The 21,511-nt window shown below is 36.6% G+C and overlaps 1 protein-coding gene across 6 annotated transcripts in view; it reads left to right on the forward strand.

The window, feature by feature from the left end:
* The window catches only part of LOC140819774 (midasin-like), a 45,028-nt gene that overhangs the window by 7,287 nt on the left and 16,230 nt on the right, over positions 1-21,511 (forward strand). For 4 of the 6 annotated variants that reach the window (XM_073179973.1, XM_073179975.1, XM_073179972.1 and 1 more), the window contains exons 7-36: positions 3,498-3,607; positions 3,800-3,919; positions 4,766-4,844; positions 6,116-6,238; positions 6,322-6,406; positions 6,490-6,586; positions 6,670-6,798; positions 6,890-6,946; positions 7,043-7,234; positions 7,322-7,447; positions 7,529-9,310; positions 10,648-10,715; positions 10,796-10,991; positions 11,082-11,186; positions 11,282-11,587; positions 11,837-12,030; positions 12,096-12,150; positions 13,410-13,560; positions 14,300-14,373; positions 15,159-15,306; positions 16,210-16,308; positions 16,456-16,556; positions 16,652-16,741; positions 16,822-16,887; positions 17,358-17,522; positions 17,664-17,871; positions 17,954-18,840; positions 18,945-20,375; positions 20,495-20,675; positions 20,926-21,033. In XM_073179973.1, the coding sequence (XP_073036074.1) occupies positions 3,498-3,607; positions 3,800-3,919; positions 4,766-4,844; positions 6,116-6,238; positions 6,322-6,406; positions 6,490-6,586; positions 6,670-6,798; positions 6,890-6,946; positions 7,043-7,234; positions 7,322-7,447; positions 7,529-9,310; positions 10,648-10,715; positions 10,796-10,991; positions 11,082-11,186; positions 11,282-11,587; positions 11,837-12,030; positions 12,096-12,150; positions 13,410-13,560; positions 14,300-14,373; positions 15,159-15,306; positions 16,210-16,308; positions 16,456-16,556; positions 16,652-16,741; positions 16,822-16,887; positions 17,358-17,522; positions 17,664-17,871; positions 17,954-18,840; positions 18,945-20,375; positions 20,495-20,675; positions 20,926-21,033 (7,533 nt within the window). The remainder of the gene's footprint in view (positions 1-3,497; positions 3,608-3,799; positions 3,920-4,765; positions 4,845-6,115; positions 6,239-6,321; positions 6,407-6,489; positions 6,587-6,669; positions 6,799-6,889; positions 6,947-7,042; positions 7,235-7,321; positions 7,448-7,528; positions 9,311-10,647; positions 10,716-10,795; positions 10,992-11,081; positions 11,187-11,281; positions 11,588-11,836; positions 12,031-12,095; positions 12,151-13,409; positions 13,561-14,299; positions 14,374-15,158; positions 15,307-16,209; positions 16,309-16,455; positions 16,557-16,651; positions 16,742-16,821; positions 16,888-17,357; positions 17,523-17,663; positions 17,872-17,953; positions 18,841-18,944; positions 20,376-20,494; positions 20,676-20,925; positions 21,034-21,511) is intronic. The other 2 variants (XM_073179977.1, XM_073179976.1) reach the window with 1 other exon arrangement.

A 21,511-nucleotide genomic window follows, 5' to 3' on the forward strand; every position in this document is an offset into this window, starting at 1 on the left:
CGGTAAATACACATGGTCAAATTTCAGAGTTTCACCAATATGTTGCCGTTTAGACAGAATTCTATTCACAAACGGCTGGAGGGATTTATTTCCTAATTTCAGACAAACGGTGCTTCCAAGAATAACATCGGATCATTGCCCGGTGTCTTTTGACACAACTAAGGCGAAATGGGGGCCAACCCCTTTCAGATTCGAGAATGTATGGCTATCTCACAACAAGTTCAATGAACTAATGCAGGTTTGGTGGCACGGCAGGGCTTATCATGGTTGGGAAGGATACAAATTCATGTGCAAGCTGAAAAAGTTGAAAGGCGACTTGGTCGTATGGAACAGGGATGTTTTCGGTAATTTGGATGCAAATATTGGAGAGTTGACTGCTAGGATAAAACTTTTGGATGAGTTAGAAGCCACTGGAACATGGACCGAAATTTCTAGGCTGGAAAGAAAAATCTTAGATGTGAATTGGAACAAGTGAGTTTTAAAAAACTTCAAATGGTAAACCAAAAAACCAAAATGAGATGGGCGAGGGAAGGTGACCAGAATACAAAATTCTTCCATTCCTTGTTAACAAATAGAAGAAACAAGTCGGTCATAGATAAGCTGGAATTGGACGACGGATCTGTAATTGTGGATGAGAATCAAATTGAGGAAAACATTATCAAATTCTACAAGCATCTTTACAGACGATCAGAGGGGGTTGAGGGTCACCTAGATGGATTGGAATGGAGCCCTTTGGATAGGTCCGATGCAATGGAATTGGAGAAACCTTTCTCGGAGATTGAAATCAGAAAGGCCGTATTTGACAGTGATGGGAACAAAGCTCCGGGTCCGGACGGCTTCACGTTAGCTTTCTTTCAAAAAAATTGGGAAATACTGAAGGGGGACTTGTTGAAAGTCTTCGAGGAGTTTTTCGAGGGGGGCGTGGTAAATGGCATGACAAATGAGACTTACATTTGTCTCATACCGAAAAAGCAAGATGCGAATTCGGTGAAAGACTTCCGGCCGATAAGTTTGATCACAAGCTTGTACAAGATATTGGCAAAAGTATTGACTAATAGATTAAAGAAAGTCTTGAGGAGTATGATCGCCGAGAACCAATGTGCATTTATAAAAGGGAGACAGATATTGGATTGCAGTCTTGTAGCAAATGAGGTGGTGGAGGAGTACCGCAAAAGAAATATGAGGGGATGGGTTTTCAAGGTGGATTTCGAAAAGGCGTACGATAACATCGACTGGGATTTTCTTGACTTCGTGCTACAAAAAAAGGGGTTCGGAGATAGATGGCGGAAGTGGATTCGTGGGTGTGTGTCAAATGTCTCGTTCTCAATTTTTATCAATGGCAGACCGAGGGGGAAGATTAAAGGCGAAAGAGGAATCCGTCAAGGTTGTCCACTATCGCCTTTTCTCTTTAACTTGGTTGTGGATATCTTGGGAAGGATGGTTGACAAGGCTAAGGATTCAAACGAGGTGAGAGGTCTAGTAGTGGGAAAAGGGAAAATTGAGATATCTCATATCCAATTTGCGGATGACACATTGTTCATGGTTCAAACGAAGGCTCATGTCATTGCACTTGTGGAATTACTCAAAACATTTGCGAAAAATTCTGGTCTCAACATCAATTTTCAGAAAAGTGTCATTTTGGGCATTAGTATTGAAAAGGAAGAAGTGGTACAGTTGGCGCATAATATTGGCTGCAAACCTCACGACTGGCCCATCGTGTATTTAGGGGTACCTTTGGGAGGTAGGCCTACGTCCTTCGATTTTTGGGAACCAGTCATATCAAAAATGTCAAAAAAGCTAGCTAGTTGGAAGAAAGCATTTCTGTCAAGAGGGGGACGCCTAACACTCATAAAATCAGTTCTTTGTGCTTTGCCTTCCTATTACATGTCTTTGTTCAAGGTCCCAAAAAAGGTGGGAAAAATAATGGAAAAAATCATGCGTGATTTCCTTTGGGACGGATTGGACGGGGAGAAACATTGTCACCTTGTGAGATGGGATCAGGTTTGCAAACCGAAAGACCGAGGAGGATTGGGTTTGGGAAGTATCGTTTTGAGGAATAGAGCATTGCTAGGAAAATGGTGGTGGAGAGGAACAAAGGAGAAGGAGACTTTGTGGAGGAAGGTGATAGAGAGCATCTACGGCCTTCAAGAGAATAAGTGGGATTTGGGTTTGGCCAAGAATGTCACTTTTAGATGCCCATGGAAATTCATTTCTCGTACTTTCCCGGCAATTCAACTGATGTGGGGTTCGGTTTTGAGAGGGGGCAATTACTTAAGATTTTGGGAGGACGTCTGGGGGGGCGGGGAGACTCCATTCAATGTTCGCTTCGCTTCTTTGTATCGCATTTGTACTTTGACAAACAAACCTATTTTGAGTTTCTTAGAAGTTGTCAATCACCAGGATAGACAAACATATCGGTGGGATGTCTGTTTTAGGAGAAATCTTAACGACCGAGAGTTGGAAGAGTTTGTTACTCTTCAGGGCGTGTTAGATACAGTTAGGATTCAGCTAGGCGTCGACGATTACAGGGTTTGGTTGGGGGAGTCTACGGGTCTGTTTAGTGTCAAATCATTTTACGACTCTTTTTTTCCGACTCATCTATTTCCTGCTTTTCCAAGTTACAATCATATTTGGAAGGTTCCTGTCCCTCAAAAGTTACAAATTTTCTCGTGGATTGTGGCGTTGGGTAAATTACCTACGGCGGACTTGGTGCAAAAAAGATGGCCCACCTGCGAATTGTGCCCAAACTGGTGCTCCTTATGCGAACGCAGCGAAGAAACTCAAGATCATTTATTAATTCACTGCTCTTTCGCAAGAAGCTTATGGTCAAGGGTTATGCAAGATCTGAATTTTCAGTGGGTGTTCCCGAACACTGCTAGAGATATATTCACCAGCGATCCAGGTATTCCTAGGGGGAACAGAACTACCATCCTATGGTTTGTCACGATTCACTTCGTATTTTGGAGCATTTGGCTGGAGAGGAATAACAGGATATTCAATGACAAGAAAGCGGAAGACACGGATGTATGGGAGCTCATCAAGTTCAGAGTGGGAACTACAATCACATCGATTAAAGAGTTCATTCACCTATCTATTTCAGATGTTGTTAGGGATTTCAAGTTTTCATTGACGTGAATTTGTATTAGATATATGTTGTTGCTATTGCGGATCACTCATCCGCCCAACTGTACTTGAACTTTCATATTTAAATAAAATTTTGTTTCTAATCAAAAAAAAAATAAATGTGTATCTTTGTGTTTATAGTATATGCATATTATCTCCAAAATCTCATATTTAATGATCTGTGGTCTAAATATTATTGGCGAAAACTAGCACATGCCTTCATCAATTGACGTTAATCCTGTATTTCAAATTTTGATTATGACAAAGTTGTTTGCGTGATGCCCACTCTATGACCCGTTTCATCACTTTCATGTTATTTTGTTTGTCACTTTTGGAACCTTTCTGATTCCTAACTACCCAATTCACATAAAAAGTTCTGCAGCTTCACACGGACGAGCAAATGGATGGAAAAACATTGATCGGCAGTTATGTTTGTACTGAACAACCTGGCGAATTCAGATGGCAACCTGGTTCTCTTACACAGGTTTGAAAGTCGATGCGTTTTAGTAGTTATTTTTAACCATCATGACTTGAACTCAGAAGTCAGGGCTTTGGCTCTTGTAAACCAACTATGAGATCGTTGGGTTAAGTGGCTGGCTGTCAAATATTTACACAGTTAAATTAAATTAATAATCCATCCAATATTGTAGTTTAACTTGTTTCAGACAATTGACAGGCAGTTCTGAATGGTTTTTGGGTTGTGTTCGAGGATATTGATAAGGCACCTCCAGATATCATATCTATCTTATTGCCCTTGTTAGAAGGTTCAAATCTGTTCTCAACTGGACATGGGGAGGTATAGACTTCTCTTTTTGGGCTCAGCTTTCTAAAGGAATGCCTATAGTTTGCCTTCAAGTGCTTTGATTGAATTGTTGCCACATAAACATATTTGATGTTCGTAGCACCCTGCATATCTAGATGGTTTCTTGAAATATTTGGATCTGGTGGCATGTGAATTTGCAGCTAGATCTAGGACAGGATTTACAGACGGCTATCAACTTTTTAAAATGGTTTTCAATTTTATGGTTATCCATTACAAACGATTAACGTCTAATGTGTTGAGCATAACTGCATAAATAGTTAAGTGAGCTTTTGGGCATGTGCTTAGGTCGTCACATTTGATCTTCCGAGGACTAATTACTTTCTGGTTTGGAACCTAACCCATGTGTGAGAGTCCATGAACCTCAATTGGAAGCGTCTAACCTAAATTTATATTAATTTTCTGAATATTTTGTATAATATTTCAGAAGCTTCCAATTTTATTTTATTCTTGTAAGGGTGTTAATGCAGACTGCATTGTAATTTGGAATTGAACTAGGATGCTTTGTCTACCACAAATGCGAGGTTTCAATGAGCTTGGGGATTGTTTTGGGCATTGAAAGATAGAATCAGTTGATTTAAGTTCTAGGAAACTGGATGTTTGGGTTGCTTATAGCGCTGTTCAAGCAACAAGTATACTGAAGTAGAAACACAGGCATACGCCGACAAGTGCACAAACATTTTGTTTTATCCATGTTTATTTCCAATATGGACTTTTTTTGTGCATTCTTATAAAAAAACTTTGCACTTTTCATCTAGATCATGCTTTAGGCACTTGCAAGGATATGTTTGTTAATTGTATCAATCACGGAGATATGTGCAGGTGGTACGAGTGAATGAAAATTTTCGGTTATTTTCCACCATAACAAGCTCAAATCAAGATATCTTCCGAGTTATTGAAGGTTTATTCTACTTCCTCTCGTGCTTAATGTTTGTGACATCGATCTGAGTTGTGATTAAATTATAGATGAGTTATACACACACACACATTTATGCTATATAAATATTACATTATGATATTATATTCTTATACCAGTTCGGACTATGAAATTTCCTTTGGCACTTCTCCTTTCAGTCTTGACTGGTATCACATTATTTTTAGATATATTCACATCGTGTGTTGGTTTAATGTTTCAAGGAAACAAATCTGGAGGAACTCTTTTATGCACTAAATTGGTAATTATTAACCCTCCGGAATTTAAAATTGTGAAAACAGAAAATTGCTATTATCAATTAACCAAGCATGTGGTAAATATTGCACCACTATTTCCTCTGTCAGCTTGTGTTTAGTTTTCCGTTGCTGAGATTTTAGTCGTGGGATTGCTTGTGTTTTTTTTCCAAATCTGCACTGGTATATGATCAGGAAGCTGTATATGAAGGGACCAAGTAACTGTCTTTGGAGTAGTATTCCACGTGGAGGTTTTCAAAAATGTCATCTCATGTAGGATAAACCTACTACTCCACGTGGAGGTTATAAAAAATGTCATCTCATGTAGGATAAACCTGGCTTTCACTTTTTTTTAAGTTAGTAATTAGTAATAGCTATTGCAAAAAATTGACTCTGAGGAAAACATGGTAATCTTGGGTCCTGTGTCCTCGAGAAGGGTTCTCTGTTTTTGCTTGAAGGAAATTTGTTATGTAAGATAGAGAGCAGAGATAAAAAAATTATAGACAGTAGTGTAGAGATATACCAGACATCCCTTATTAAAAATAAAAGGTATTAATATAATTTGAGTGAAACACTAAGCCAAAGGATTAAATCCTCTTCCAGAAACCCTAGCTCAAGCTAGTGAACTCACTTAACTGTCAAAAAATGTGAATAATCCCTATGACAAAATCTGATGTTTATATTCTTACCCCTTCTACAAGTCACTCCTTGACCCAATTCAATTGAGCCCATTTTAACGCCATATTCTAAACTATTCAGGCCTATTATAATTAGGTTCCTAACATTGCCTCCCTCTTCAAAATCAGCCTTGTCCTCATGGCTGGAGCTAGGCAGTCGGTTTTCTACGTATTGAACATCCTTCCTGCCATATATTGAAACCCAACGTAGTGCTGCCCATCCATTTATCTCACGAAAATCTAAACTCACTCCAAAATCATAACTGAATGCATAAAAAAGTCATTTATTATTTCTGATTATATGGAACCCTTTTCCCTTTCTGAATAGGTAAAAATTTACTCGGTGCCGTTTGGCGGAAGGTAATGATTGGCTCTCCAAATGATGATGACATTCTAAATATTGTGTTGGAGTGGTTTCCGGAGCGGGATTCTCTTGCTAAGAAAGTTATAGGTTTGCATTATTTCTTTTGATATAAGAATAGTTTAGGCTTACAACCAGAATTACTTATCATTCTTCTCTTCCATGTTCTTCAGAATCCTTTAAAAGGATCGTCCAGCTTATGAGATTTCAGCTGGGTTTGACAGCTTCATCAAGTTATCATGACAGATTCACGTTAAGGTAGAACATTCTGGTGCGGTTTGAGCTTTTGTTCTTTTGTTTTGCAATGAGTTATTAACTAACCTATTAATCTACCACAAAAGAGATCTTCTCAAGTTGTGTGAAAGAATGGCAAGTTTCGGTTTTCTCTTTGATCAGGACAGCCTCTCAACTAATGCATGCAACAGTATCTATAAAGAGGTTGGATACATCGATTGCTTCTCTCATCTACAAATGTGGTTTTGTGGAAAATTTGACTGTAAGTTTGGAATTGATCTTTTCAGGCTGTTGATGTTTTTGCATCCTTCGATACTTCAGTTGGTAATCGTTTGGCTATCATGAGAGAGATTGCAAAGTTTTGGAACGTTTCAACCGCTGAATCATTATATCCTATTAACAAGCCTATTATTCAGGTTTTTCTATTTATGATATGACAGATGTGTACATGTTTTTCTCCACATCTTCAGAAATAGTTTTTCAAAATTTTGAAGTTTGTGCATACAGGAATCAAGCTCTGGATTGCAAGTTGGACGGGTTAGCCTTGAATATACTAAAATTGCAGTAAGTGATGAGTTTTAGATATTCTTCATCTCCATCATGTTTTTTTTGAAGCTATAAGATCATCTCCTATAAAAAAAATATGTCAACCTTTTTAAGTGGTCTATATTACAGTTCAAAGATGACAAGAAGCCATTCGTTCAGCTTCGTAGTTCGGTGCATGTTCTTGAGAAAATCGCCTGCTCTGTTAAGTTTAAAGAGCCTGTGCTATTGGTTGGTGAAACTGGTACTGGGAAGACTACTATTGTGCAGACTCTTGCATCGAGGATTGGTCAAAAACTTACCGTTTTGGTAAGTTGGAGTCTAGAATTCTTTTGTTCTGATGGCTTAGAGTTTCTTGAATTCTCATGAGTGATGCTTATGTTGTTCGTGATTCAGAATTTAAGTCAACAAAGCGATGTTGCAGACCTGTTAGGGGGTTTCAAACCTGTGGATGCACGGGTTGTTTGTATTCCACTGTATCAGGAGTTTGAGAATCTATTCACTAATTCATTTTCGTCAAAGGTACCATGTACCATAGTGTATTTCCTTACTTTCTTCCTTTTGTTATAAGCAATTACTTACGTTCTGGTGTTCTCTTTCTAGGATAATGATGCTTTTCTTTCTAGTTTAAGGAACAACTTATTTCTTAGGAAGTGGAAACATTTATTAAGTGGATTTCAAAAAGCCATAAAAAAGGTTGTTGAAATAGTAAAGTCCAGTCCTGGTAAGAAGCGAAAGAGACCTTTAGGTGCAGAACTACAGAAAGCATGGGAAAATTTCTCAGTGAAACTCGAAAATGCTCTTGCTCAAGTGAATGCATCTGATGGAATAGTATTTTCATTTGTTGAAGGAGCTTTTATCAAGGCCCTGAGAAATGGTGAATGGATATTGTTGGATGAAGTAAATTTGGCTCCTCCAGAGATATTGCAGCGAGTTATTGGGGTCCTTGAAGATGCAAAAGGGTCAGTATGCTTGTCTGAACGAGGTGATATACATTACGTATGTAGGCATCCCAACTTTCGCATATTTGCTTGCATGAATCCTGCGACTGATGCTGGCAAAAGAGACTTGCCACTTTCTATTCGGGGCAGATTTACAGAATACTTTGTCGATGATGTGTTTTTGAATGATAAGTTGGATAATGAGGATTTGGTGTTGAATGATGAGTTAGTTAATGAGGACTTGTTTTTGTTTATTAATCAGTTTATGGACGATGATCCTTCAAACAGAGAATTGATAAGTAAAATTGTGAAATTCTACAAGGCAGCAAAGAAAACTGAAGAAAGGCTGCAGGATGGGGCTAATCAGAAACCTCATTATAGTTTACGTTCCCTTTACCGGGCACTGCAGTATCTCACAAAGGCAAAACGAAGTTTTGGATTTGAAAGATCCATTTATGATGGGTTTTCTATGTTCTTTCTAGATTTATTAGATGACTCTGGTGCGAAGTTAATGAAAGGCTTGATTTGCCAAAGTTTATTGGGAGGAAAATTACCTCCTCGGATCCCTTTTGGTTCATACTTAACGGTTAAAAAAGAGACTGTGGATGGCTATGTTTTAACAAAGAGTGTTGAACAAAAACTGAAGAACCTTGCCAGGGCAATATTTATTAAAAGATATCCAGTTTTGTTGCAGGGCCCAACCTCTAGTGGGAAGACGAGCTTGGTTTGGTTTCTTGCCGAAATAACTGGTAATAAATTTGTCAGAATCAACAACCATGAACATACTGATCTTCAGGAGTACCTTGGATCTTATATTACTGATGCAAGTGGGAAGCTTATTTTCCAAGAGGGAGCACTTGTGAAAGCTGTTCGGGAAGGTCAATGGATTGTTCTTGATGAACTTAACTTAGCTCCTTCTGATGTGCTTGAAGCGCTGAACAGGTTACTTGATGATAATAGGGAACTTTTTGTTCCTGAATTGTCTGAAACTATTCGTGCTCATCCAGATTTTATGTTATTTGCCACTCAAAATCCACCTTTTGTCTACGGAGGGCGCAAGTTGCTTTCTAGAGCATTTCGCAATCGTTTTGTGGAGATTCATGTTGATGAAATTCCACAAGAGGAGTTGAGCACAATATTGGGGAAGAAGTGCTTGATTCCTGAAAGCTATGCTAAAAAAATGGTTGATGTCATGAAAGAGTTGCAACTGCACAGGCAAAGTAGTAAAGTTTTTGCTGGAAAACATGGGTTTATAACCCCACGTGACTTATTTCGATGGGCTAATCGCTTCAGAAAATATGGTAGCTCCTATGAAGATTTAGCTCACGATGGTTATTATCTATTGGCTGAACGACTACGTGATGATGCTGAGAAAACAATTGTCAAGGAAGTTCTGGAGCAGCAGTTGCAGGTTAAACTTTTTGAAGATGACTTGTACAAGCCGGTGAGTAATTTTTTGAACCATTCCCAGTGAAATTATTTACATCCACTATATACATTAGCTGTTGGATTCTGATAACTGATCTGCTTTTACAGAACTGTGCTGTTTGGTAGGTTAATAACTGTAAATGGCTAAAATTTTCTGCAGTGCACTTGTAGATTCTGTGCCATCACGATTCTTGGTTGGATAAAGGGTTTCTGTTGAAGAAATGAACTTGAAATACATGCATTTTATCTCCAAAAAAAGAAGAAATGCACGCATTTTTTTGTTAAATGAGACATGTAAAGTATCTGATATGCTATGAGAGTGAAGTGGGCTATGTTTCTGAAGTTGATCATGATTATAATTTTATGATTATGAGGATTATTTTGAATTAAACGTCATTATATGCTTTAAAGTTTGTAGCTGCTATGTGCAAACACATTTTAACAAACCACGTATATTAGAGTAATTTGTAATTTCGTTAGTGTCTCAATTTTGAACTTGATTTTGTAGTTTCTGCCAACATAATGACTAACTGATCCGACTTTGCAATTGTAGGGATTGCCAAATTGTTTATAATTTTTATTTTACATTTTGGAAATTTTAACTTCTTCTAGTGATTAGTCATATTTTTGCATAATAAGTGACTTTTATGCTCTGGTCTTATTAAGTCAGTGAGTTATGGATCTTTCTTGAGTTAGAGAAGTTTCTGCAGATTTGACCAATTTTTTGTTAAATGAGACATGTAAATTAATTGATATGCAAAATATAAGAATATTTTTTAGTATAGTTAGTATCTAAATTTTGAACTGCTTTTGTAGTTGCAGCTAACATAATGATTAACTGATCCGACCTTTACAGTTACCCGTGATGTCAAATTATTTAGAATTTTTTATCTTTCATTTTGGAAATTGTCAACTTTCTCTGGAGATCATTGTCATAGTTTTGCATAATAAATGACTTTATGCTCCGATCTTATAAATTATATGAGTTATATATCTTTCTTGAGTGAGGGAAGTTAGATCTGTATGTTTCACCAGTTAATTAGTTTCCCGAGTGAATTTATCGTACCGTAGAACTATATGTAACACATCCTGATAATCGCATCGAGACTTGAAGGCTGAGGGAAATATATTTGACAGCTGTAACTTTTGTATTAGTAAGATTTGGCTACCTTTGAAAATCAGGGAATTGACGTATTAATATATGATCATCGAATGATGGTTCTATTTTGGTTTCTCTTGATGGTATTCTTGTCAGATATTCAGAATGATTATTGTATATGATTGCAAGTTCATAAAAAAATTATTTGAATAAGAGAGTGAGTATCATTGCTTTGGTGTTTTTTAATAATTCAGGAATCCGAAGATGGATCCTGCACAATGATGTCCGACGAGTACTCGGAAAATTCGGAAAATGTTCGGAAGTAAGCCTCTACCTTGATACTTGTGCACAAGTTGTGAGATCTCTGTCATTTTCACTGAGTTCCTGACTTTTATCTTTTAGAATTAGTCTGACCAAAAGCATGAGGAGGACATATTTTCTGATCGAGCGGTGCTATAAAATGCGTGAGCCTGTTCTTCTTGTTGGTGAAACTGGTGGTGGGAAAACAACTGTTTGCCAATTGCTAAGTGCCATGTTGGGTTTGAAACTGCACATATTGAATTGCCATCAGTACACAGAAACATCGGATTTTCTTGGAGTTCGTCCTATACTCTCTTCATATCACTTTTGCATTTCCATTTGTTGATGAAGTCAATTTATTTCAACTTTTGTGGTTATTGTTAATTAGGGTTTTTACCCGGTGCGAACGAGATCCAAAATCGCAGTAGACTTCCAAAAGCTTTGTGAACAGTTTACCAATTCAAAGGCTTTTATTCATTATCCTGGAGCGCCAGTATGTTGGTTTCTTTATATAAATTGACTTTTACTTGGAGGGTTTCCCATTTTGATAGTTAAATTCCATTGCTATTGTCATGTTCTATTTTGCAGAAAATTTTTGTGGACATTAACCAAGCATCACAAACTCTTGTTGAGCTCGATAAAATCGTCAAAAGTTATGAAGAGCTGCTTGTTTCTCATCCTGAAGTAATGGAAAATGAAATATCTCGGATTAAAAAAATATATCAGGATCTATGTGAGTTGCATCAGACGTGGCAGACTATATTTATGTGGCAGGATGGACCTCTTGTTGAAGCTATGAAGAGAGGCGACCTGTTTCTCGTGGATGAGATTTCTTTGGCTGATGACAGTGTACTTGAAAGATTAAACAGTGTCTTGGAACCGGAAAGAAAACTGGTAATTATCCTTAATTTAGTCACAGACCATTTTCGAGCATTATGTAATTCTTTTTTTTCATTCATTTTTTAATCTTGGATATACTTCCCCTTTTGCCTTGTTCATAAATTAAACGAATTCATATTCTAGTTTTACTATGAGATGAGAAATCCGAAAAAGTTATTGCTGTAATGGATAGTCAATGATGTTTATTATGTGTAGATAAATATTAATTGGTATCTATGATATTTTTTTTATTAACACTTACAGTCATTGGCTGAGAAAGGAGGCTCTGACCTTGAGAACATAATTGCTCATGACAATTTTTTCCTTCTCGCTACAATGAATCCTGGCGGAGACTACGGTAAAAAAGAATTGTCACCTGCACTTCGTAACAGGTTTACTGAGATATGGGTTCCTTCTGTCAGTGATGTTGAAGAGCTTAAGAGTATCGCCCTTAAGAGGCAAGTTTGTCTTAATAAATATTATTCACTATTTTTATGGCTTTCTGACACTTGTTTACTTGCAGAATATCAAACCCAGAACGTTCATGGACTATCAATAGCATGCTAAATTTTTGGGAGGTATATTGATTTCTAATTTTTTAGATGCTATATTTGTCTGTTATTCGTGTCGTTCATCACAAATTATTGGATAATGAGGATACACTGATCTTTTTTCCTTTTCTACGTGATTGCCATTCCTTGATTAAGCATGCTTCTTATTTTCTAGTAGTGTATCATATAAATTATCTTAGTTTATACCAGCAAGAGATATCCTTCATTTTCCTAAATGATATGAGAGTCTGAAATTAGAAAAGGCTGCGATATCCTTCCACCAGCACAGCATTCACAACTTTTAAGTTGCTCGTTCGACGGTAATTTAAAAAAGAAGAGAAAGAACAAATTCGTTTAATTTTATTTCAAACAATCATTTAGTGTTTCAATAAAATGAGTTAGTTGCTACAAGAAATAAACAATTTATTGAAACAAGATGAGTTAGTTGCTACAAGAAATAAACAATTTATCATAGTAAAATGTAAAATGAATAAGCATTTGCAATTAGAAAGGCTGTTCCTAAAGGCTCCAGTGGATTCTTAATTGAAATTAGAGAATATAATTATCATAGAAACAACCCTAGCCGCCATTGTTATTCGTTAACTTGTAAGTTTTACCGGGAATGCGTTATATTCCGCTTTTGGGAAACCTTCTCAACAACTAAGGTATGCATTCGAGAAAAATGGGGACTAATTGAAGTAACGAGCCTCCCAATGCTAGTCCATCTCTTGTCATCACCTGTTCTTTTATCCACCTCCATTTCACCTAACCATTTAAAATTGCAACACAAAGTGCCAAGCTATAGCATTGATGAGTGATTACTAAACGAGATGAGCAGCTTGCGTTTTGGTGAGTGACCTTATTTTAAAGCATGTGATAATGGCAGCATATTGTGTGTTGCCGTGTGTGGTGTGCCATTTCAATCGCAGTCTGAAAATTTATTTCTGTATCTTGATTTAGAGGTATTAACATAGGCTTAATCACAAAATGTATTCATTTCCATGATTTTTTGTTTTGACATATTCACCAACAAGCGTGGTCCAGGTTTTCAAGTGCTAATTATCTTGGATTTCTTTTCCCATGCCATATGTTAAGACATACTTTATTTTTTCAATTATTTATTTATTCATTTATTTTTCCTAGCTTTTTGTGTCCTTAATGTGAGACTCATTCCTCGCTGAGATTACAATTGAAGCAGTATTTCTCCTCTGGAGCATTTATCTTTTCAGTTCTTTTTTTTAATCTTTTCAGTTCTGGTTCTAACTTATTCTAATTATCATTCTCAGTGGTTCAACCTGTTACAGACAGGAAGATTACTTACTGTGAGAGATATCTTGTCCTGGGTATCTTTTATCAATGTGACTAAAAGAAGTCTGCCGGCGGAATCTGCATTGATTCATGGAGCATTTCTTGTTGCCTTGGATGGACTTAGTTTAGGTATATGTGTACTCTGGTGGCTCGAAGTAATATAGCTGTTTGATAATTTTATTAATATTACCATGACCAAGCTCTAAATGTTGTCGCATCACTTGTACATTTGTCTCCAACTACCACATAGATAGACATTGTGTTCGTGGACCCTGGTCCGAATGAATTGTGTTTTCCATAGACTTTCCATTATGTTAAGGCTTCCTTGTCTTTTAAATTCACTCTTGAATCTCATCATATTACTTTTACATTTTGATGGTAATTGCCTTGGTCTGGTCGAAGTCCTGTTTGTAATCTATCATTATAATGTGTTTATGGCTTGTAAGATATTTGGATTTCTAGGTCAATTATTTTTAAATTTTGGGCGCTATTTATTAAATCACCAGGTTTGATAGGAAAGATGTCAATAGATCAACTTTTGATAGCAGATAATTATAGTTTGTCTCATAGAGCTGATTTAGTGTTTCTACCTTATCTGTGTCGAGTGGGGCTATTATCCATTTCTTAAAGTTAATTGATTTTCGTCTATGAACTGTTCTCTGGTGAGTGGATCATCCAGGTATCAGCATACAGTGTATGGAATTGTAGCCCGGAGTATTTTGTTGCATGGTGGGGTTTGTAAAGGATATATCTTTTTGATTTGGTCGTTTTATACTCATTCCAACTATAGTTGCCGAGTCATTGCTGTTGCTATTTTGGTTATGATATTCAGTAGATTTCTTCTGTTCTGGGTCTCTATGCTCTCCAGGTACAAATATATCTAAAAGTGATGCCGCACAGCTGAGATTCGAATGTCTTCATTTCCTCCTGAATAAACTCAAGGTGAACAATTTTGTTAAAAGGCTTGTCTTTGGGTTGTTGGGGGAGAACAAATTAATTTACAAGTATTGAGAAAATGTAAATGACCCTTTACTTTCATTTGTGAGCATTTTGCACAATAAGGAATGTCAATGATGAGAAAAGAAAGCCCAAATTTTTACTTTTCATGTGTTCTTCCCTCAGGGTTGCCTTCTTTTTAGTTTATTATTATTATTATCAGCGAGCGTCAGAACTGCATCGCTAGCTGTAGCCAACAAAGGATGAGATTGATAATGCTAGAAACAGATTCTCTGATATATTACAGATTAGTATTTTCCAATTTAGGGTTCCTTGTTGGCTTCAATTGAATGCGGATTTTAAATTTTTCTGTATGCCAGACTTATCAAGGGATTGGAGTCTTATTTTTGTCAGCAGGCTGCTCTTTTTAGTTTTTTTTTTGTAGATCTTTGTTGTCGAGTTGACCTTTGGTCTACTTTTGTAATCATCTTTCTTTTTTATTAATGCTATTCAGTTTCCTATCAAAAAAAGTATTTTCTGTTTGCATTTCATACATAATGAAGTCTTGTCTCACATTTTACCATATCAAACAGCATCTTTCAAATTTGTAATGCAGTCCAATTATCTTACTAGGTTACCCATGGGAAAAATTCGCCACATGCAACAATATATGGATTGAAACTTGTCCTATGCTGTTTGAACAATGTTTTAGATAGAGATATTCAATTATGATACATTTTTACTCTATAGATTATTTTATGAAATGCTATTTTTCCTGCCCCTCAATACAGGATCACATGAAATTTCCCAATTCCCCAATTCTTGACACCCTCAATGACTATGGTTGGGTTGGTTCTGGAAGTTCAACAGTTTTGTCTCAGGCCAATGACATGGAGTGTGACAATATTTTTGGAATACATCCTTTCTATATAGAGAAAGGTAATAACTCGAATAACTCGAATTTTCCTGAAAACTTGTGAAGTTGTGTACTTTGACATGGAAGTTGTAATTATAACAAGTTTATCTTGTAAAAGTAAGGAGTCAATAGATGTCTGCCACTCTGCCTCCTTTTGATCCTTTTTTATAGTTACTCTTTATTCTTGAATAAACATCCGACTCTTGATTATGAAATACATTAAACAGAAAAAATCACTTGATGTTGTATGGCTCATTCTAAAATTTTTTAAAATCACATTATAGATCTTGCGTATTACACTAGAACCTGTAAAAAATTGATGAAATTTTGGGAATATAAATATTTCTTGTAAGTGATATGTATTAAGAAATATTAAATATAAGATTGATGGGTAAACATCTTCATGACCAATCTTATGCAGAATGACGTGAACCATCTAATTTAGACACCTAATTTTAACACGTTCATAACACGCACATATGGACTAATGTAGGCAGCTTCACAATCAAGATGAACTAGACTCATTTTCGTAAGTACCAGAGATGCAACACAAAGTACACCTCCTTGAAATCTTTCAAAGATTCATTGTTTTTTTCCATAGTTCCCAAGCATTTGGGAGTACTTCTCAATAATTTCTTGACCTTTGCTCTTTCCCGAATATATAATCAGTTTTCCATAAAGATTTTCTTTTTCCAGTGACACCCAATGAAACATTAATCTGGTGATCTATCTTGAATAAAAATAGGCTGTTGATCTGAAACTTGAGAACGGATTACATCACATATTTGAGTTTATTCACGGGAAATCACCTATTCATTTTTCACACCAGTATATGCAAGTTGAACTTTGTTGATAATATTTGCAGTCTCTTTACATTTGATAATTGGTAGTTGGATTGCCTAAGCATCCTTGTTTCTCTTGTCCAGGTACCGACAATGTTGGTGGGGAGAGATTTGAATTTATGGCCCCCACCACTCGTAGGAATACCTTGAGGTTGCTGCGTGCCATGCAGATTAACAAGCCTGGTATATTCCTCATGTGGACTATATCATCACATATTTGTGTTCTTGCAATAAGTTGGTGTGTGTATGCATGCATCTCCATACAGAACTTAATTTTAATAAAATTATACACTAAGATTCCTAATTTTGATGGTTTCCATGCTTTACTAGTTTTGTTGGAAGGAAGTCCAGGTGTTGGGAAAACAAGTTTAATTGTTGCCCTTGGCAGATCCTCTGGACATGCAGTTGTACGAATAAACTTATCCGAGCAGGTTGGTGAACTTGTTGGTTATAAACTCGCACTGCTTTTGTTTCTGTTATATCTGCATCGGGTGTTAAATTATTTTGATTGAATTTCATGCCGCAGACCGACATTATGGACCTGTTGGGTTCAGATTTGCCAGTTGAAAGTGATGACGGGATACAGTTTGCCTGGTCTGACGGAATACTGCTTCAGGTTGGGTACTCGGTCTGTCTTCATGATTTTTCTTTAGTTTTTGATGGTGAAATGCAATTTATTATGTCCTGTGAACCCAGGCACTGAAAAACGGATCATGGGTTCTGCTGGATGAACTGAACCTTGCTCCACAGTCTGTCTTGGAGGTATTAGCCGTCGTTACTGTGGCCTTATTCCTTGTATTACCTTCATTTAACTTTTCTGTTGGAGTAGTTTTTTACCTTGATCTATTGACCCTTTAATTTTTGTTCCCTATAACTGGTTATGAACATGGCTGATGTCCTCATTGGGCCAGTTCAATGTATGAACCATAATTCTAAAAAATATGTTATTGAACTTTGTTTTTTATGTGTTTTTCTTGAACGAAGCAAGTATTCTTAATGCAAGGTATACTGGTGAAAAGATTTTTTTTGAATTTATAATGGAAAACTAGTAGAAGCCGAGGACTGACATTTTGTAGCTTCTAGAAAAGTGCTTTTCAAGTCTATTTTCATTTTAAAAGATTCTTTTGATTGGAAACATCTAAAACACTCCTTGATATGATAATATATCCTTATATTTCGCTTAGTAATTATTAATGTTGTACTTGAACTTGACAATTGACTATGGAAATTAGGGCCTGAATGCCATTTTGGACCATCGGTCTGAAGTTTTTATTCCTGAACTGGGTCGTGCTTTCAAATGCCCTACATCTTTCAGAGTTTTCGCATGTCAAAATCCGTCTTGTCAAGGAGGGGGTCGGAAGGGTCTTCCAAAGTCCTTTCTCAATAGATTCACGAAGGTGCACCCTTTTCTGCATTTGAATACCATGAGAGTTTTAGATTCAGTACACCAAAATTGTTCTTAAGAAGCTCCTTTTCAGTTTTTCAACTGTTACTGGCTTATATTGTTGTATTGATTTTCCTCTTCCAATTGGTTTTAGGTTTATGTTGATGAGCTAGTAGAGGAAGATTATGTTTCCATCTGTCACTCGCTGTTTCCAACAATTGAAAGATCTTTGCTGATAAAGTTGGTGGCATTTAATGAAAGATTACACCAAGAGACCATGGTATACAACAAATTTGGTCAACAGGGTTCCCCTTGGGAGTTTAATCTACGGGATGTGATTCGCTCGTGTGAAATTATTGAAGGTTTTTCATACTCAATTGCATAGATACAGTTAAATGTGTTACAAGCTCAATTCTCTTCTGAACGATGATTGAATATTTTCAGGTGCATCAGAGAAGCTAAAACCCGACTGTTTCCTGAGCGTTGTTTATCTGCAAAGAATGCGCACGGCAACCGATCAAATAGAAGTTCTGAATTTATATGAGCAGATATTTGGCTTCAGGCCATTCATAAATCCATACCCTAGAATACAGCTCAATCCTTGTTCATTTGTTGCTGGGAACATTTCCATTGAAAGGTACAGGTATCGGTCATCTTGCCTATCCAGTAAAGACCTTAAGATTCTACCTTGTTTAAGTCATTGCTTGGAAGGTGTGGCGCAATGTGTAAAACATCAGTGGTTATGCATAGTAGTTGGTCCTCCATCTTCTGGCAAGACTTCACTAATAAGATTGCTGGCAGAACTGACTGGAAATGTACTAAATGAATTAAATCTTTCATCTGCTACTGACGTATCTGATCTACTCGGATGCTTTGAGCAGCATAATGCCTCCCGTCACTATTTTTTAGCTATTGCTCAAGTGGAAAAATATATGAATGAGTACTGCAATTTGCAGTTGGAATTTTCTTCAGAAGGATTAATCCGAAGGAAAGATCTAATTGCTCGATGGTTGGCCTTCTTATCAAACATCAGTAACCGTCCTACCGCTTCTTCAGCGACTTACATTGACAATCCAAGAATGAGAGATTCTATTCCCCATTTAGTTGAAATTGTTGAAGATTTAAAGCTGGACAATGATATACAACGATTGTCTGTATCTTGTTCTAACAATGATCTGGATATCATTCTGAACATGATTAGAAAATTGGAAGAAGAAAACAAGAAAGGTCGACACTCTAAGAAGTTTGAATGGGTAACTGGACTATTAATCAAAGCCATAGAAAATGGGGAATGGATTGTTCTAGAGAATGCAAACCTCTGTAATCCCACGGTACACAATATTTTTGTTTATTTTCATTATATGAATTATGTAAACCCTTGCTTCATCCTCCTTTTTAATGAAGCTTACATTTGTCTCTTATTTATTGCATCTAGGTTCTTGATAGGATCAACTCTTTGGTTGAACAGTCTGGATCTATAATTTTAAATGAATGTGGTATTGTTGAAGGTAAACCAGTGGTTCTTCACCCTCATCCAAAGTTTCGGATGTTCCTCACTGTAAATCCTAGCTATGGTGAAATATCTCGAGCAATGCGAAATAGAGGGGTTGAAATATATATGATGCAACCATATTGGTTGGTAGATGAGAAAAGTGGTAAGAATCTTAATGAGATTGAGGTCAGGGATGCTAAAAGATTCATTGCACTCTCTGGAATTCCTGTGGGTAAATTGGTCGAAATGATGGCCAAGGCCCACATTTATGCTATGCATGAAGGATCCCATCGTAATGTTAGCATTACACATCTTGAACTTTCACGCTGGGTGCAGTTATTCCAGTGGCTCATTACAAATGGCAATAGGCCTTGTTGGAGCATTCAAGTTAGTTGGGAGCATACATATCTTTCCTCTTTCGGTGAGGAAAAAGGAAAAGACGTTGTTTCTCAAGCAGCTGCTGCTTATTTGTCGAATTCAGAACTTTATAAATTCACTACATCTGAAGATTGCTTGTTATGTTTACCAGGAGGCTGGCCAACCCCCTTGAAATTAAGGGACTTCTTTTGTCACTCAGAAGAGACTTGTGTTAGACAGAATTGTATGTATTTGGAATCAATGGGATCTCAAATTGCATCTTTCATCCATAGCAGAACTTTGAACAGAGTTTCCAAAGGACAAACTCGTGTCGATTGTGGATCGAGGATTATTCATCTATTGGATGCTACTTTGTTGCATGAGCTCATGTTCCCTAAGGCTTCAGATAACAGTATTCTTGTAAATCGCGGCACTACGAGTGAAGTGGATTTGGTTTTAGCTGAGAAGAAACTCATTTTTGCTGCTGATTGGGTCATGGAACAGGCCACTCAAAATGATTATCATCTTTATATGCAGTGGTTTGATTGGTTTGGTACTCGATTACAGCCATTCTTTTCATTTTTCAATCGGTATTCAGATTTATTAAAAAATGGAGTGGAAATGCGATTTATTGATCTTTTCCCATCTGTTGATCAGCTAAAGTCCTGCCATATTCTTGTAATAAACTTAATTAAGTGTTCCAGCCAATTGAGACTCAGCCTTCGACAGTGGAGCAGTGAGGATTGTTACGATCAAAAGAATGTGACCAAACAAACTTTTGAACCTGTTTTGGCTTCCCTGAGAAAAATGGAAGAAAAAGTGCTTCATGTGCTTGCTGAGTCGCCTTCTTTTGATTTACTCTTTGAACCATTCTGTGACCTCCTGGAACATCATAAACTTTTCTGGAACAGTATTATTTCATCTCATATTGATTGCCAGCAGATTTATTGGCGGTCTTTGATGAAAGATGTCATGAAATTGCACCGAATATGTCCTGCAGAAGCAAGAACTTGTCAGGTTAGCTACCGTGGTGTTCATATTCCATTTTCACTTTCCATTTTATTATGCATTTTATATTTTATCTTATTATGGATCTATAATACATGCAAACTGTTTAAATACTTGCTATTATGTAGATCAAGATGAAAGAATTGGAAGGAATCTCATCTTTGCATTTGAATTCGAGAAAGTCCTTGCTCTGGACATATGGTGGACATCCAATTTTGCCTCCATCTGCTGAGTTGTACCAAAAGCAGTGTCAACTTTCTAGCCTTTGTGAACTGGTGTGGCCAAGGAAAAATGAGTTTCTGAAACTAGGTATGCTTGATGGAGCCCTTTCAAGTAATGCAGTTCATACTCAATGTTGCATATGACATATGACATTTTTTGTTATAATTTTTTTAATCCATGCTTAAAAATGAAGAATTGACTTGTCATACTCTCTTGATTGTTTTGTGTCGGGGAAAGATACTTGCCCTTGAATTGGAAGACCTTGTAGCACGGTTGTGATGTTTCTGTTATATAGTTCGAATTATGAACCATTTGTTGTCTAAAAAATGTTTTGCAGGTGGGGGGGTTGTTGATAGTGCTTCTTCAGACGACAATGACATCAATGAAGTTACATTAACTGTTGCTTTGTCTTCTAACATTGAACTTCGACTTCTCGCAATGCAAGGTGGACTCTTCTGGATGGAAAATTTTCTAGAGTTATTGTTTGGTCTAGCCCTTGCATTTTTGTGTTCTATTCTGGAAACCTAAGATATTTTTGTTATCTATAACTATAATTTGTTGCCTATCCAAAATAAAAAAATCATTTATGCTTTTGGACATTGTTTGACTGCAATTTTTATGACAAGCTCATTGTCATCATATAACAGATGCTTTCCGTATTATTAATTTGTCATATAACCACCGCTTTTTTCTGCTGAACATAGACTGAATTTCGCTTTAATTTTACTTTTATGATTAAACTTTCTTAATAGGTATCCCTGTTCCTTGCATGTGTTTCTTCTTTGCATATTTCTTTCAACTATGTAGGAAAAGAACATCTTTAAATGAAAAAAGAATGAAAAGTTCTATCATATTCTTTCAGGCATATATACTATGGTTAGGCAGGACTTGATTTACTATTTGAATTTGACGAATGGGTAAAA

Source organism: Primulina eburnea, chromosome 18 (assembly GCF_022965805.1).
Source record: "Primulina eburnea isolate SZY01 chromosome 18, ASM2296580v1, whole genome shotgun sequence".
NCBI lineage: Eukaryota > Viridiplantae > Streptophyta > Magnoliopsida > Lamiales > Gesneriaceae > Primulina > Primulina eburnea.